Source organism: Centropristis striata, chromosome 23, assembly GCF_030273125.1.
Source record: "Centropristis striata isolate RG_2023a ecotype Rhode Island chromosome 23, C.striata_1.0, whole genome shotgun sequence".
Lineage (NCBI taxonomy): Eukaryota > Metazoa > Chordata > Actinopteri > Perciformes > Serranidae > Centropristis > Centropristis striata.
The window spans coordinates 17,436,048-17,452,025 of NC_081539.1; the positions used below are offsets into that span (position 1 = coordinate 17,436,048).

The 15,978-nt window shown below is 36.5% G+C and overlaps 1 protein-coding gene across 2 annotated transcripts; it reads left to right on the forward strand.

Moving 5' to 3' along the window:
• Positions 1-1,981: 1,981 nt before the first annotated feature.
• On the forward strand, positions 1,982-15,751 carry sgk3 (serum/glucocorticoid regulated kinase family member 3). 2 transcript variants are annotated; one of them, XM_059327213.1, is made up of 17 exons: positions 1,982-2,216; positions 7,743-7,928; positions 8,047-8,130; positions 8,310-8,382; positions 8,515-8,590; positions 8,779-8,854; positions 9,140-9,189; positions 9,482-9,539; positions 9,915-9,998; positions 10,095-10,226; positions 11,427-11,539; positions 12,615-12,651; positions 13,123-13,209; positions 13,523-13,618; positions 13,833-13,988; positions 14,165-14,254; positions 14,859-15,751. In XM_059327213.1, exons 2-17 carry the CDS (start codon positions 7,830-7,832, stop codon positions 15,027-15,029), a joined length of 1,482 nt encoding a protein of 493 aa, XP_059183196.1. In that variant the 5' UTR covers positions 1,982-2,216; positions 7,743-7,829; the 3' UTR covers positions 15,030-15,751. The 2 variants fall into 2 exon arrangements, with proteins under 2 accessions (XP_059183196.1, XP_059183197.1); XM_059327214.1 differs by having other exon boundaries at positions 1,982-2,211.
• The last annotated feature ends 227 nt before the right edge of the window (positions 15,752-15,978 follow it).

The following is a 15,978-nucleotide window of genomic DNA, read 5'->3' on the forward strand; positions in this document are numbered from 1 at the left end:
TATAATTCATTAATTATTCATTTATATTTCATAATTACTGTATCATAAAATCACGTTGTTGAGAATTATAATAGGCCTAGTTTACGAGTTGTTCATAAATTCTAAATTTTTCTAATCCATTAATTTATTCCTCTGGCGGTAAATTTATGATGTGAAGGATATTTTGGATATAGGTGTCTTTCTACCTGTAGATGTCACTGTTTAACTGCTTGACTTCTAAATATTGTCATTCCTGAGTGTAAAAGTAGCTGTGTAAAGCCAGCGATAACAAGACCAGAAAGCATGTACTATGTTTTTAAAAATAAAAGCACAAATTCAAAGTCTGTCAATTCAAAGCAAATAACTACCTTAAGTATAAGATACAAAAAGCATATAAAGCATTTTAAAACAGCTTGTATTTTCTGTAGTCTTCCATATACAAATACTTCAGAAACTAAACTAATTCAGTGTAGATTTAGAAGAAGTACTGTCAAATGTACTTAAAGATTGAAAAGCAGGCTACACATTATGCAATGAAGGTTATATCATTATATATGAAGTTATTTGATTGATAATATTGATGTATATATTACAGTGTAGGTAGTGCATCAATTTGGCGTTCATTGTGGTGAAGCTAAGTCATGAGTACAAAATATTTTTTTAAGTATGGAAGAGAAATATTCAATGACAGCACAACATGTCAGTAGTAAGTAATGCTGTACTTAAGTACACACTTGAGGTACTTGTCCTTCTTTTCATGCCTGCTACATTTTTTGACCGCTTTAGTTACTTTACAAAGATTTTTACAGTTAAAACATATGAAGACAGCAGTTTGACTATTGCTTTTTATTTTTCATACAAAACACTTCATTCAAAGTATAAGGATTTGCTGTTTTAATCACACATTTTAATCATTTAAATGTATTTTTTAAATAATGTTAAGGTATGGACTGTTGGTTAAATAAAAAAAACATTTTGATGGTGTGACTTTGGGCTCTGAGTAATTGTGACCTTACCACATTTTTTTTATTTTTTTTTTTACTATTTTCACAAACCAAGCAGTCAGTTGAATAATGAAGAAAATAGATGGTAGATTAATTCATAATTAAAACAATCATGAGTTCATAGTCCAAAATGAACTCCACCTCAACTGTAACAGTTAAATCCTGATTTTCATGCATTAAAAATAATATTCCAATGATAGAATATTAAAACTGGCATTTTTTTTATTGAGTACTTTTACTTTAAATACTTTTATTTGATTATGCTTCCATACATATATTTTTTAAAACACTTTTACTTATTTTGTATTTATAGAGCATGGTATGAGTACTTTAAAAAAAAAAAAAATTTTTTTATTGGAAATTAGCATTCTTGAGCATCAATACAAGACATAAGTTATTCTACAGCTGTTTTCCAAATTTTTGTTTTTTAAACGGTACATTTGAACGAAGAACCACAAAAAAGACAACCCACAAAACAAAAAGAGAAATAAATACAGTATAATAAAATACATAGTATTATAATAATATAAAGGGAGGCAAAAGAGCAGAGAAGCAGAAACATAAAAAATTATACTAACAATAGCAATACATAAATAAACACAGGATGCCGAATGTGCCCATTAAAAAAAAACCCTTAATAAAATAAATTAAAATTGGATGCATCAAATCGACTCAGTTGGGGTCCAGAGATGTGAGGGTACTCTCATATGTGATGAGAGGTTGCCATCTTTTATTAAAAAAAATTGGCTGCTGAGCCTCTCAAGGAATATTTATTTTTTTCCAAAGACATTAAATCACTCATCCATGAAGAGGCAGAGGCGTTTGGTAGTTTTACTTGCATAAAGTATCTGAATATGTCCTTCACCATTTGCACATACACAAAACATGTTTACCTCTTGTGTTTTCGCTGCTTATATTTTGAAAAGCAGCACCGGAAGTGCGTTGGTGTGTCCTGTTTGGCCTGACGGTTGGGTTGCAGTTGTGAAGTCCCGTGACGAATTTCATTGGAACTTTCTACGGTCAGGAAAGACTGATGTTTCCTGCTTCTCTCGTCACTTGACAGACGCTTATGGACAGCAAGAAAACACACATATTCAGTTTGAGGGTTTAGTGGCTCTTGTCCGAACCAAAACTGGCAAAATGATCGTTGTGTTGACAGTTTAAATGCTGAAGAGCGAAAACTCCTCACTGGACCCACGGAAATAGATGAACACCGCATCAGAATACTGTAAGGTACGTGATGTTCATGGAAACGTTACCTTGTTCCCGTTTTGCTAACGTAGCTTTAGCTAACTGTTGGGTTAATATCCACAGAGCATGTGAAGTTTAAGTTACAATATAAGTAACAGCACATAGTTTGGGGGTAATAGTAAAGGAATAACTGTTAGCTATTACATATCGTCACCCTGTTAAAATAATCGCCTAACTAATTTTTCAGGTTTTGCAGGAAACACAAAAAACTTCACCAAAAGTGTAACATATGACATTTATTGATCATTTCACTCAAAAGGGATGTAAAAAAGTGTGGCTATTGGCATAGTAATAACACTGTGTGTAAATTATGTAACTTAAGAGAAATAATTGACTTGGGCAATTTTTTGAACATGCCTTTGTGACTTAAGCAAGATATGGTAACACTTTATTTTGAAGGTGTCTACATAAGAGTCACACAAGCCTGTCAGAAACATGACATGACAAGTATTATGAGCATTACTTACAACGCTACTTCAAAGTGTCATTAATGTTCATGACACATCCCATGTCATGTTTATGACAGGCTCATGTCACTCTTATGTAGACACCTTCAAAATAAAGTGTTACCATATCTTGCTTAAGTCACAGAGGCATGTTCAAAAATGGCCTAAGTCTCATTTTATTTTGACTTAGGCATAATAAATCCACTTTAGTCACACACTTGACATAGGCCATTATCTTAAAGGGGTAAAATCACATGATCTGATCAACTGAGGATGTAGGCGATTTTACCATAGATGACCGGCGTCATGATTTAGGGGGGAAAACAATTTTGACAAAAAATGACTTGGGCGATTATTTTAACAGTGTGACGATATAAGTAACAACACATAGTTTGGGGGTAATAGTAAAGGAATAACTGTTAGCTATTATATAACTAACTTTTTCTACTCGAAGACAACACAAAACTGAAGTTCAACCGAACCAAATAATATAAACAAAGATAAGTTAGCTACTTTCTAACACACATGAGAAACTTTTTATATGTGTAATTGTGAGCTTTTGCTGTATTGTTTACAGTTTGTATTACATGTGGGAGCTTGTTCGAGCGTGCCGAATCTTTCATTTCGGTATTTTATTTGCGTGTTCAGCTCCTCCCTCCTCCGGCTCATTTTGTTCTCCTCTCCTCGGCTGCTGGAGAAGGTTTGCTTTTTCCTGTAATACACGTGATCTCTACTGAGATTTAGAAACGTTGTACCGGTGTTGGTACAAACATAGCCTCAGGTGTTAGCTCACCAAACGGCTCAGCCATATTAAAGAGTACTAGGCGAGGCCTTTTTAATGCTGTGTTCTAGGGGCATGTCATCCTCCCCCATATAATTGTTTTGTGCCTCTAGAAACCATGTGTCAGACCTCATAGTCTGTCAAACTGAATCACCACATTGGATGTGGATTCAGCTGTGTGGTATGAACACATTTAGTTGATGTGCATATGAATGTTTTCCCTCCTGTGAGAATGGTATAAATCTCATTTAACAAGTTTTTGGTGTCAAAAAGGATGCTTTTCTACATAACCCTCTGTTCTCCGCTGATTATATTTCAATTCTGTTATATGGAAATGTGCTAATTTCCCCTTAAATATGAGTTCATGAGGTTCACAACTGGTTCCTTGATGTAACAGGTGGCAATGTGGAACACAGCAATATGGATTTTACTATTTGAGTGATCTACATCTGTGAGAACTGTGGTGGGGGACTTTAAAAAAAACCAACCAATGTTAGTTCAAATCCCGCAGGCAGACCTGATTTGCTGAGAGGTTTCTTTCCCAGCTATATCATCTAACAGCCTTTGATCTCTAATTTTCTAAGGCTGTCATTTCGGCAGCGCATAAGCGGATTCAGACCTGTTTCTAAAAGGAAGTCAGTGCCACAGTTTGCAGACTGTGTATGTCTGTGAGCTGTCTGGACAGCCAGGTCAGGTTAGGAATTTGTCCAGATGCTGAGATCTGTTGCATGCACCGGGGTTGACTGAGTTCATGCCCCTCACACTTCTCCAGCAGCTGCACTTCCTCAATTGGAGGTCTGTCTCTGTTGCATTATAATGTTACAAGATAGGTCTAAACTAGAGTATTGTTTATTCACTTTGATCCAAAACAGAACAGATTTACATGTGCCCAAACTATTTCAGTGTATTGCCAAACTTTTAATAAATGTATCTGCATGTATTTGAAGTTGAAAGTACCAGATCATGATAAAGGCTATAATTAACAGCTTTTCTGAAATAGGTTTCCTATTTCAGGTGTTTTTCTCTCCACTTTTGTCTTGCATCTTGCGTCTGTGTTGCTGTGTTTATCAGTGGAAGCAGGCCTGATTGAGCTTTCACATCTGATTTAACATTGTAGGGAGACTTGTGCTTTGTTTTCTCGCTAAAATTGCTTGTCACGCATGATACACTGCCACACACATAGAAAAAAGCATGTTCAACATCCTTATAGGATATCCACAGGCGAGGATGTGTGTTCGAGCTAGGCAGGAAGAATGCTATTTTTGATCCTGTGTAGTAGTCCAGCGTATTTGTGCCTGTCAGCACAAGTTAATTCATGTTGTAGCATGAATGCAGGGCATGCTGGGCTTAAACTGCGGCTAGGGAATGTGCTTAACATTAATCGTGTTCCTTTTCATTCTCATTATGCCTTTCTAAGCTTTGTTTTCATTTCTTCTAACAAACTGGTTGTAAGTGGGTGTGGTGAGCCACAGCATTCCATATGAAGGAGTAGCAGTGTCAGCTGAAAATGTAAGTCGTACTGCACGGTTATAGGTTAATTCTCCCTTGAGCAGAAATATTTCTGGAATGCCAAAAAGCGGGTCCTACCCAGTGACGTACAGAGTCAGTTAACCATGAAAACATGCACAGATGTGGAGCAGCTCCAGGAAATAGCCAACCGTTGTTGTGCGCACAAGCCATAGTTGCACAAACCACCAGCTCTCTGTATTTAATAACCAGGTTTTACAAACACCAACAGATCTGACTGTGGCCAGTGGAGGAGGCAAAGCAGGTAGTTAACACACAACATTGTCATTTGCATGTTGCTAGTGAAGATCTACTTTTAACAAGAGCTTATTGACAGAAACTTTAATAGCAACTATTTTTATAATCTACTGATTGTTCTTATGTCATATTTCAATCATAATACCCAAAATCTTCTTTTGGCTTGTTAAATGTCAGGATTTTCGATGTAGTTTTGTTTTTAGCAAAAATGATTATCTTTAGGTTGGACAAGACCTTTTAAGATGTCACTTTGGGCTTTTAAAATTGTGATGACTTGACAATGTATTAATTTAATTGAGAAAATAATCAGCAGACTAATGCTTAGTTACAGCCCTAGTTTTAAAATTTCCCGCTTAAAAGTAAATACAATTGTGATAGAGAAAATATTAATGTCATTGAGCTCTTTGTGGTTTGTTTGTGATTGTGGGTGAAAATGAAACCAATAGAAAGTTCAAGGAAACAAAAGAGAAAAAAGAGGCTAGTGTTTAAAAGGGCGTGAAGGTCCCTCTGATCGCACACATGCATTTTAAAGAGGGACGTTCTTTTGCTGTACCCTCACCCCAACGTGAGCAGAATGAGAGATCCCTTCAGGATGTGTTCAAGATCAATACACAGACGGAGAACGTTGACCCGGAGCAGGTTTTCTGCGTGTGTTGTTAACAAACAACAGTGAGAGTAACAAGGCTTGCAGTTTGAAAGACAAAAACCGACTGAACAAACTAGGATGACCTCACCGACACAAAACAATGGACAAGTCAAAGCGGCAGACAAAGAGCTTTGTTGGAAAAGAAACAGACGTTACATAACTCATGGTGAAGGAATAGAGATATGCCTCTGTGTTTGCGATTTCAGATCACACAGTGTTTACTATTTATCTGACAAATAATAGTTTTTATCATCTCCGCAGGTCAGTTGAATACATGAGATAGCCTTCACAGATCTGAGGTCTTGACATTTTGCTACTACTCTTGTCAGAGGAAAGGAGTCTACTACACCTTTTATTCTCTTTAAACGCCGGGGAAGAACAACTCCGGGGGTCTTACTCTTAACCTATTGTGCAACTGCAGCTTCAAAGACCCCTGGAAGGTTATTTAAAAATACCTTTCTACTGACCGGAACAAGCGAGAATGTCACAGACCCAGCATGTGTGGGAGAGCTTGTGTGTGTGTGTGTGTGTGTGTGTCAGTGTGTGTGTGCGTTCACATGCTAAAGAGGATATCTAAATGCACAGATAGAGACTTAAAATTCCCTTTTGAGGGAGATTGAAAGAAACAAGTTAAGTCATTAACCAGTATGTATGCATATGTATGTATGATTGCATAGTGTTTTTTCACAATGAATAATGAGATGAGAGAGAGGACGGATGCTCAGAGGAAGGAGTGAGTTAACTGGCAGCTCAGGGGGAGGGGGCCCGCCTGCTGTCATGTTGCAGCTCACTGACTCTCCTGTTGTTGCCTGAGCACACTTTCTACAATCTTCACTCTCCAAGAAAGCACAGGGACCTTGAGAGGAGGCTTTCAACCAGCAACGCTGTACAAAATGTTTATTTTCTTCTCTGCAAGTCACCACTTGTTGATGTTTTTGCGAAACACAAAACTTTTAAAACTGTTGTGATTTGCATCCCATAGAAAAATAAAGTGTTTCATTCTGAGCAGAGTGAAAAACACCTCCGCACACTGAATGTCATGTTGCTACTGTAACTATTATTTGCAATAATAGACAATAAAGTGTACTCAGTTGTGCCTTTTGGCTGCTTTCAGTACACTTCTAAAATACAATAAATTGCTTGTTGAGTAATAGAAAAATAATACTGAAAGAAAATTTATTCCACTATTCTTTTATTGAAAAAAACAAGCATTGAATTGAACACAAAATAATTGAAAAACTAACTAACAATAAGCCATTAGCGATATCATAGTTATTTCTGATGCGATTGATATTGCAATGACAATAGAAAAATGATATACTGCAGACCTTGTCTTAAGACCAACATATTACACTAACTGTCTGTAAACCATACAAATAAAATTCAAAACAGTATATAATATCTAGCATGCAATTGTGCTGCATGCCAGATGACACTAATGCTTAACTGGTCTCTACTGAAGGCCCCAGCTAATGGCTGTATTAAAAGCTCCTTTGAGTGAGTTAATATTTTATGACTTTTTACATGAACGTTTCCTGGACTAGGGCCATATGGACCATTTCCTAAAGCCATGTGTGATACTTGGAGGCTGGAACTGGTGACTAAGTGATCTTTTGTACCACAGATGAGCACGGCTTGAGAAAAAGCAGCCCCCTGTGAATAATAGACGGTTAATAGATGGGTAGATTGATGGATGAGCTAATATAATGGTTTGAGGCTTGTTAGCAGCTCATTTGCATTACCAACAATTAACAGGACTCCTACAAAGGTATAGACTAGGATATCATATCAACATAAACACTGCAGAGTGAAATGTGTAGAGAATAGAAAGAACACCAGTTTCACTTCCTGTTCTCCTTTCTCCTCTGCAGCAGCGACCTAGGATGGGGAAGGGCCAGTTGTATACTTGAAGTCTCATCCTGAGGAGGACGCACTACTTTATGACCTTGCAACTTTGAATGCCGGCAGCCGCTAAGATGGAGGAGCAACCCAGTCTCCCCAATGTCAGCATACCCTGCCACAACGAGCAGAGGGAAGGCAAGAGAAAGCGTTACACGGTGCGTACAGAAATTCCGCTCGTTGTCCAATCTGCATTTCAGAGCAAAATAAATGATACAAAAGATGTGATACTGCTCCTCGTGTTTACATGGACTCTCCTTGCTCTTCTTTTTTTAGGTTTACAAAGTGATAGTCAATGTTGGACAGCAGGAATGGTTTGTCTTCAGGCGTTATGCAGAGTTTGATAAACTCTACAACACAGTGAGTGATGGAGCAGTGACATTTTGATTTTACAACACATGTCTTAACACATTAGCGTAATTCTGTTCACAAGTCTTTGATTCCCTTAGTCTTTGTTTGACATTTAAAATAAGTATATACTTGTGACCAGAGATATTTCCCAGCCTTTACATGATTTATCCATTTCTCTTACATGACAGTTAAGGAAACTGTTTCCTTCTATGAACCTTAAAATCCCTGCCAAGAGGATATTTGGGGACAATTTTGAACCTGGTGAGTGTTTGCTTTAGGCTGATGTGCTGCTCTTATGCTAAATAAATAAATGCTGTGTTGTTGTTTTTTTTGTTGCTTGATCCATGATCTGCCTAGTGTTTGATTGTATTTTTCAACAACACATCCTGACAGAGTTCATCAAGCAAAGAAGAGCAGGGTTACATGAGTTCATCAAGCGAATCGTCTCACATCCTCAGCTTTGCAACAAGTAAGTGTTACTGTCAGTATATTACATTACATTACTCACTTTATCACGAGGAATGGCTTCAGTGATCTGAATCCAAAAATCTAATAACGACAAATTTATTTAGCTATGCTTCCCACTTAGAGAATGTTCTGCTTTGATGCTATTTTATACCTTTAATGTCATTGCTTGTTTTCTCTTCTACTTTACAGTCCAGATGTGAGGACCTTCCTACTGATGGATAAAATGCAAAACTTTTCGGATGCCTCAGAGGACGAAGACGACAAAGTAAGTAACCGATCAACCAATTTTGATACATCAATATCTGTCTTTTTTTATGTATTTTTGTTTTCCTGATGACAACATAGTTCCAGTTGATGTGTAGGATAGTCCAGATATAATGGAATAATTAGGTCCACCACTTGTTGAACAAATTTACCTTATGTCGCTACTGTAGCTTAACCATTCTGAGATCCTATCACTGTCCCTTGTAGTGAACCAGTGTTGAGTGTGTCTCAGATTTAGTCTGTTATTTCATCTTGACGGTTAACCTAGAACATGTTTTCTCTGCAGAACAACTCTACCTCCAGAAACATTAACCTGGGACCCTCTGGAAACCCACAGTATGTAGATTCTGGATTTGCAACTTACTGATATTTGATATGCTACATTTGTATTTGCAGTATCTATATTTGCACTCTTACCTCCTTTGTACTGCAACTGCTACACAACAATCCCAATGGATAAACTTCTACCTGAACTTATCTTATATTTACTCAAATACACTTTAAGAAAACATGTTTTAGCACAAAGCAGGCTGCCATGCTGTCTTATATTAACCTTGCAGTAGTGTAATCACATGCAGTACATTTTTTAGCTGCGCTGAAGTTAATGTGCTGTCATTTTTTATTTCAGTGCCAAGCCCACAGACTTTGACTTTCTAAAAGTCATAGGGAAGGGGAGTTTTGGGAAGGTATGTGAAAGACACAATAATGGAAATCACATCTGCTTTCTGTTTGTCCCAGTGTGAGAATTCTCACGGTTATAAACTGGTTATGGACCTGTTTAGATATAGTATTATCACAATGTAATAGTTAAATTACATAGAAAGAAGTTTTATAAATCAACATTGTAGAATTATGCCAACTTATATACATTTATCATATTTTAGTTACATAAATTATGTCTTGATTATTTCAATATTTCTGCGTTGTTTTTTCTTTTGAGGTAGCAACCAGTTTTAGTTCTGCATGTGTTGGCCTTTCCATGTAGGAAGTGAGAATCAGATCTGGAATCACTCTGGTTTCAACCACAACACTCAACATGCTATCTCTTCCTTGTGATGCAGGTTTTTCTTGCAAAACGAAAACATGATGAAAAGTATTATGCAGTCAAGGTTTTACAGAAAAAGGTCATTCTCAACAGAAAAGAGGTAACTTTATGATCAAATATAACCCTAGCTCTATCCATGTTTCAGTTACACATGTATGAATTATAATTGTTCTTCTAAATCACTTCTTCCAATCAGCAAAAACACATCATGGCAGAACGCAATGTGTTGCTGAAGAATGTGAAACACCCTTTCCTGGTCGGGCTTCATTATTCCTTCCAGACAACAGACAAGCTGTACTTCGTCTTGGATTTTGTCAATGGAGGAGAAGTGAGTGGTTTCTGTTTTGGTGAATAATGCCCTCACACAGACATGAGTCACAAGTTCAAGAAAAGCTGAGAATGGCAGTATCACAGGAAATTATGTAATAAATAGCTGTAATGAAATTCCTGAACAGGACTGTTGCTTGTTAACCCACCTCCATGTGTGAAAACTCTATTAGATATCACAACATTGCTGATAGAGAACACACAGAGTGCGACTTCCTCTGTGTGAGCAGCCTTTTTAAAGCTGCCATGTGTGACTCACTGTGTGACCGTGACTAACTGCAATCTGTCTTCACCCTTCTGAACAAAGTCACTAACAAGAGCAGTTACATGTAAATTACATTAGTTCAATATTTCCAATTTCCAGCCAAAGTTATTTGAATTAAGAGAATAAAGATATATTTTATGCATAAAGGGCAGGTAAAGGCACTGCATACATTAGAGCAGGGATGTGCAACTGGAGGCCCGGGGGCTGCATACGGCCCGCACCCTGACTTGAAGTGGCCCTCAGTACAACTACATGCATTTGAGCATGAAATATTTGCAGTGTAGTTTAAAAATGCAGAAAATTACTTGAAAATTAATGTTGGTCTGCTGTTCTTGCGCTGAAAAAAAAAGAAATCACAGTAAGAGGTTATTTTTCATTTGCTCCAAACCTTTTGTATTCCTATTTATACGGTTATACACTGCAAATTATTTGGTTCTTAAGATAAAACAAACTTAGATTTAGAAGTGTTAGATCCTTTATCTTGTTTTAAGAGTTAATTTGATATTTTAAGTGTTCAACATGCTTATTTCTAGATTTAATAATCTAATTTTAAGAAATCTTGTCAAGTGAAATTATCTGTCCATGCAGCAAGATAATTTCCCTCAGATTTAGTGTTTTTATCTTGTTTTTAGACACCCCTTTTTTGCAGTGTACATGCATTTGAGCATGAAATATGTTAAGTTACTGCACTGTAAACATATTTAAAATTGCAGTTTCATCATATCTGGTTAAGTGCATGTGGCCCTGTGGTAGTGAACATGAAAAATTGTGGCCCCCTCCAGCATTTAAGTTGCCCATCCCTGCATTGGAGTATTTTTGCCACTTTGTATCATGATTTATTATTTGATTTTTGTGCTCATGGTGATTTATAATCCCATAATACAGATGCCATGTGATAGATTCCAATAATCTAAAAAAAAACCATTTTCATTTCAGCTTTTCTTCCATCTTCAAAAAGAGCGCACCTTTCCAGAGCCCAGAGCAAAATTTTACATTGCTGAAATGGCCAGTGCACTGGGATATCTGCACTCTCTCAACATTGTTTACAGGTACGCTGAGTTTGTGATTTAAGTGAACACTAATCTGAAGTTTATTAAGTGCTATTAAGATTTAACTAAAATATGTTAGTTAATCAGATATGATAAACATAACTTGGGTCTAGACAATATGACAATATTTTTATTTTAGTTGCCGTTTATACAAATGTATCAAATCAGACAATTGATGCCATGAAGTTTACTGGATGGATTGATTGAGTGATTGAGTGATTGATGTAATTTGACATTTAATTAGAATACATGACAAACATGCATACCAAAGAAACATCAAGTACAGAAACACAATAAAGTCTTAGACTTATTTCCAGTGTGGCCCTTGGCCTCAAACAGTGCAAACAGTGCAAAATGCTAGAGACATACAGTTATCAAGTCATCCAAACCTAGGCTATGTAATATAAAATTAAATTGACTTGAACACACATACATGTGTGTGGCATGTGTCTTCCTCATTCACATGGTAGCTCCCATTTTTGTTTAGTTTGTTTTGTTGAAAGACTTTGGGGGTTTGAACAACTTTCAGAAAAAAAACCTTAAATATACACATAAATTAAACTTTGTTCGTTTTTTGAAAACAGGCAGATGGTTGATGTCCGACAGACAATACGGGTAAAACAAACAAATGATAAGAATAAGGATATGTTGCTTTGGTGATGTCATATTATTTACAAAGAATGAAATAAAATATATACAATTGTATGTAGCTATTCATTAATAATATATCATATATATTCATCCAGATCACCTATGTTTTTTTTCTTGTTTAAGGAAGCTTCATAACATCTGGTTGTAAATTGTGTTGCGGAGGACAGTAAAAAGTCATCTAATTTTACTGCCCTCATCTACTAAAGTGATGTCCGGTTTCCTGCCTACCGTCTGCCTGATAACATGTGGATGCACCATGATTATCATATTTTTTAGAGCTCTTATCTAGATTTATATTCCTGGAGTCATAGAGATGTATTTGAAGCAATCTTTAGACCATTAGAATTTACATATTTGAATAGTTAAAATGAATATATACTAAAAATCTTCAGGTATATGGGGTAATTTGTGTTAATTTTTTCAGAGACTTGAAGCCAGAAAACATCCTCCTTGACCACGAAGTGAGTATTCCTGTTGTTTAACCAAACACACTGCTGTGTAATTGAAAACATTACTGTGACTGTGTTATTTTATCTGTAATAACACTTAATGTATTTGCACGGTTTGGTAATTACTTTCTTCAAGCTAGATATTGTGTTGACAATGAAATACTAATTTAAGTGCATGAATGAAGTGCAGATGTATTACATAAGACTTTACAGCACACATTTCATTCTTTCCCAGTCATATTAGCACAACAACAGTGTAATTTCCAGTTCCAGCTGGACAGAGTGCGTGTGATTGGATTAGGTCTTACTAATGATTTTCCTGTGTAGCCTTATTGAGAAAGTGAGGGAACGGTGAATGGGACCGACTGAGCTTCACCGTGGCCAACATTCCTGTGCAACAATAGAATCCTCAGTCTCGGGGGATAATGAGCTGCTTGTGTGGCACATGCTTTCTAAAAACGTCCCTGTGTCCTCTCTTTAAAGGGGCATATCATTTTGACGGACTTTGGATTGTGCAAGGAAGGCATTTCCCAGACCGATACAACTACTACATTTTGTGGAACACCTGAGGTATGGCCGCAGTGATTTGGATGTTTGCATGTATAATTATTACCAATTTTACACCAGAGTGTTCCAAAACAGTCTCACCTTCAGCGTCAAAAAGCAATAATCATTAACAGACTTTTTGCAATACTGTGGTTAATGATTTAGGTATGAGTGTGTTCCATCTTGAGGCTATACCACTGTCTGTTTAGGGGCATGAGTCACATTTTCCAGACTGGAAAATAGGCTTTCAATAGCAAAAATATACATTTGGTGAGTATTTTAAGCCAGAAACAAAATGTCCATGTATATTATTGTGTTTTGTACTTCTTCTGATCAGTACTTAGCTCCAGAAGTCCTGAGAAAGCAGCCATATGATAATACAGTGGACTGGTGGTGTCTGGGGTCAGTGCTGTATGAAATGCTCTTCGGCCTGGTGAGTTTGTTACTTTGAGTCCAATTAATGTGATGATTTTTATTTTCATTCTCTGGTAGGCAGTCTTGATTACATTTGCAGACAAAACCTTTTAGTTTCAACACGATGCAATGATAAACAGAAGCAGATTTGGCAATTTGTATTCGCGCTAAATGTCAGATTATATCACATTCACTCACATGCCTCTTCTTGTCTCTTTTTTTTCATATCCAAGCCGCCGTTCTACAGCAGAGACACTCATGAAATGTATGACAACATCCTCCACAAGCCGCTGGTGATGCGTGCTGGTGCGTCCAGCACAGCCTGGTCTCTCCTCCAGGGCTTGCTGGAGAAAGACGGCAGATACAGGCTGGGCTCTAGGGATGACTTTGTAAGTGGGATCATTTAGTACACTTGCTCTGTTCAGGTTCTGAAACATGTTGCGGCTCCCTCTGGTGGCCAATCTTTGTACATCACAGATGAACACTGGTGACTTTTACTCAACTTTTTTCAACGTTCTATGAATACAAAACTGTGTTTCAGTTGTTATTTATTTTGCATTTTCAGAACGAGATCAAAGTGCACAACTTCTTCTCATCCATTAACTGGGATGACCTCGAACAGAAGAAGATCCCTACCCCATTTACGCCGAATGTGGTAAATATTCGTTTCTTGCTGAGTAATCAGTAACTTGACTTTTGGATGACTGCATTCCACATTCCAAGATACATCATAACTCACTTTGACATTTATATTGTATTTTATTAAACGTCTGGTTTTAACCAAGGAAAAAAACAATATGGGTTTCCTTGGTTTTACCAAAATATCTGAAAAATCACCTCTCATAGTGTCAACAAAGGCTGAACATGATAACTTAATTGCACAGCTATTGTATTTAACTGCAGTGGGAGGCACAGGTGTTTCTTATTAACAGTCGAGTTGCTTAATTAAGTACAGTCGTTTGAAATACCTCATAAAATGCATTGTTGTAGACTTCATTTCATGTAGTATTTTGGAGTTTTCTGCTTGTTTGTTTTCTTTTAGCTGTCCTCATTTTAATGACTTTATAATATACATATATTTGACTCTTAATTGTTTTTATCCCATTTTAAAGCACTTTGTAAAATCAAATAACTACATTGTTGTTTTGACATCAAATGGAGTCTATTCTATGAATACACACACGCACTGTTTTTATTTGTTCCATGAATACTAATATGACCCATGTTTTTATTCCCTCTTCCCCCCCATGTGTTTACAGAGCTCTTTCTGTGACATCTCAAACTTCGATCCTGAGTTCACAGAAGAGATGGTCCCAAACTCCGTCTGCTGGTCTCAGGACCATTCCATAGTCAACGCCAGTGTAATGGAGGCTGACGATGCCTTTGTGGGCTTCTCTTACGCCCCAGCTTCCGATGACTCTTTCCTATGAAACATTCCCGACCAGGTCTTGGATTGCCTTAACAACCATCATAACTTCTTTTGACTAAAGGGAAGAATTTAAAGCATGGATTAACTTGTTCTATGATGCCAAAGCAAGAAGCTGAGAAGAAACAGCACTTAAAGCAGATTTTGGTGGGAACAAAGTGTGCCAGAAAGTTCTATATATATATATATAAAACAGATGATATTTTTTAAGAATTAAGGACAGTCATCCTCTGTTAATGTTATTTCTGGTGGTTTCTAAAACGAACCTTTATAAAGCCTTAAATTTGTCCCTTGAATGAAATCAATAAGCAGTTTTCTGAAAGCTTGAACAATTCACTGGACTTGAAATCACACCATTTGACTGTCAGATGAAAGTGCGTTTGTCCATGTAATTACTGTAAAATACATTTGTATGTATCATTCATTTTAACTCAGCTGGAAATAGGGATTACTTGAGAGACCACTGAATAAAGCGTATTGGTTTATAGGTCACATTAAAAAAAGGTCTTCTGCTTCTTCAGTTGCCTTTCAGTTTGTCTTTAAATATTGAGTGCATTTGTTTTTTGTTTTTTTATTGGATTGTTTCTGTTTATTTTTTTGCTATTCTTCGCCATAACTCATTTATTCATAACTATAGAAATTAGAAATCCACAATGCTTTGCTTTGCCTGGCAATTAAATAGGCTTTTTCTTATGCACAGTAATAAAATATTTTAAAAGAAAAGTAGTCAGAGGGTGTCTGTGTATTTAATAGTAATGATGCTTATGATTTTTTTTAAAATAAACCTTTAATTTTTCAGACATGTGCTCACAATACAATGGTGACATTATACATAACAATTTAGGCATACAAATAATTACATTTCTTACTCAGTATCTTCCTTACTCTCTATATTATGCACACACACACACACACACACACACACACACATATATATATAATGAAATTAAACT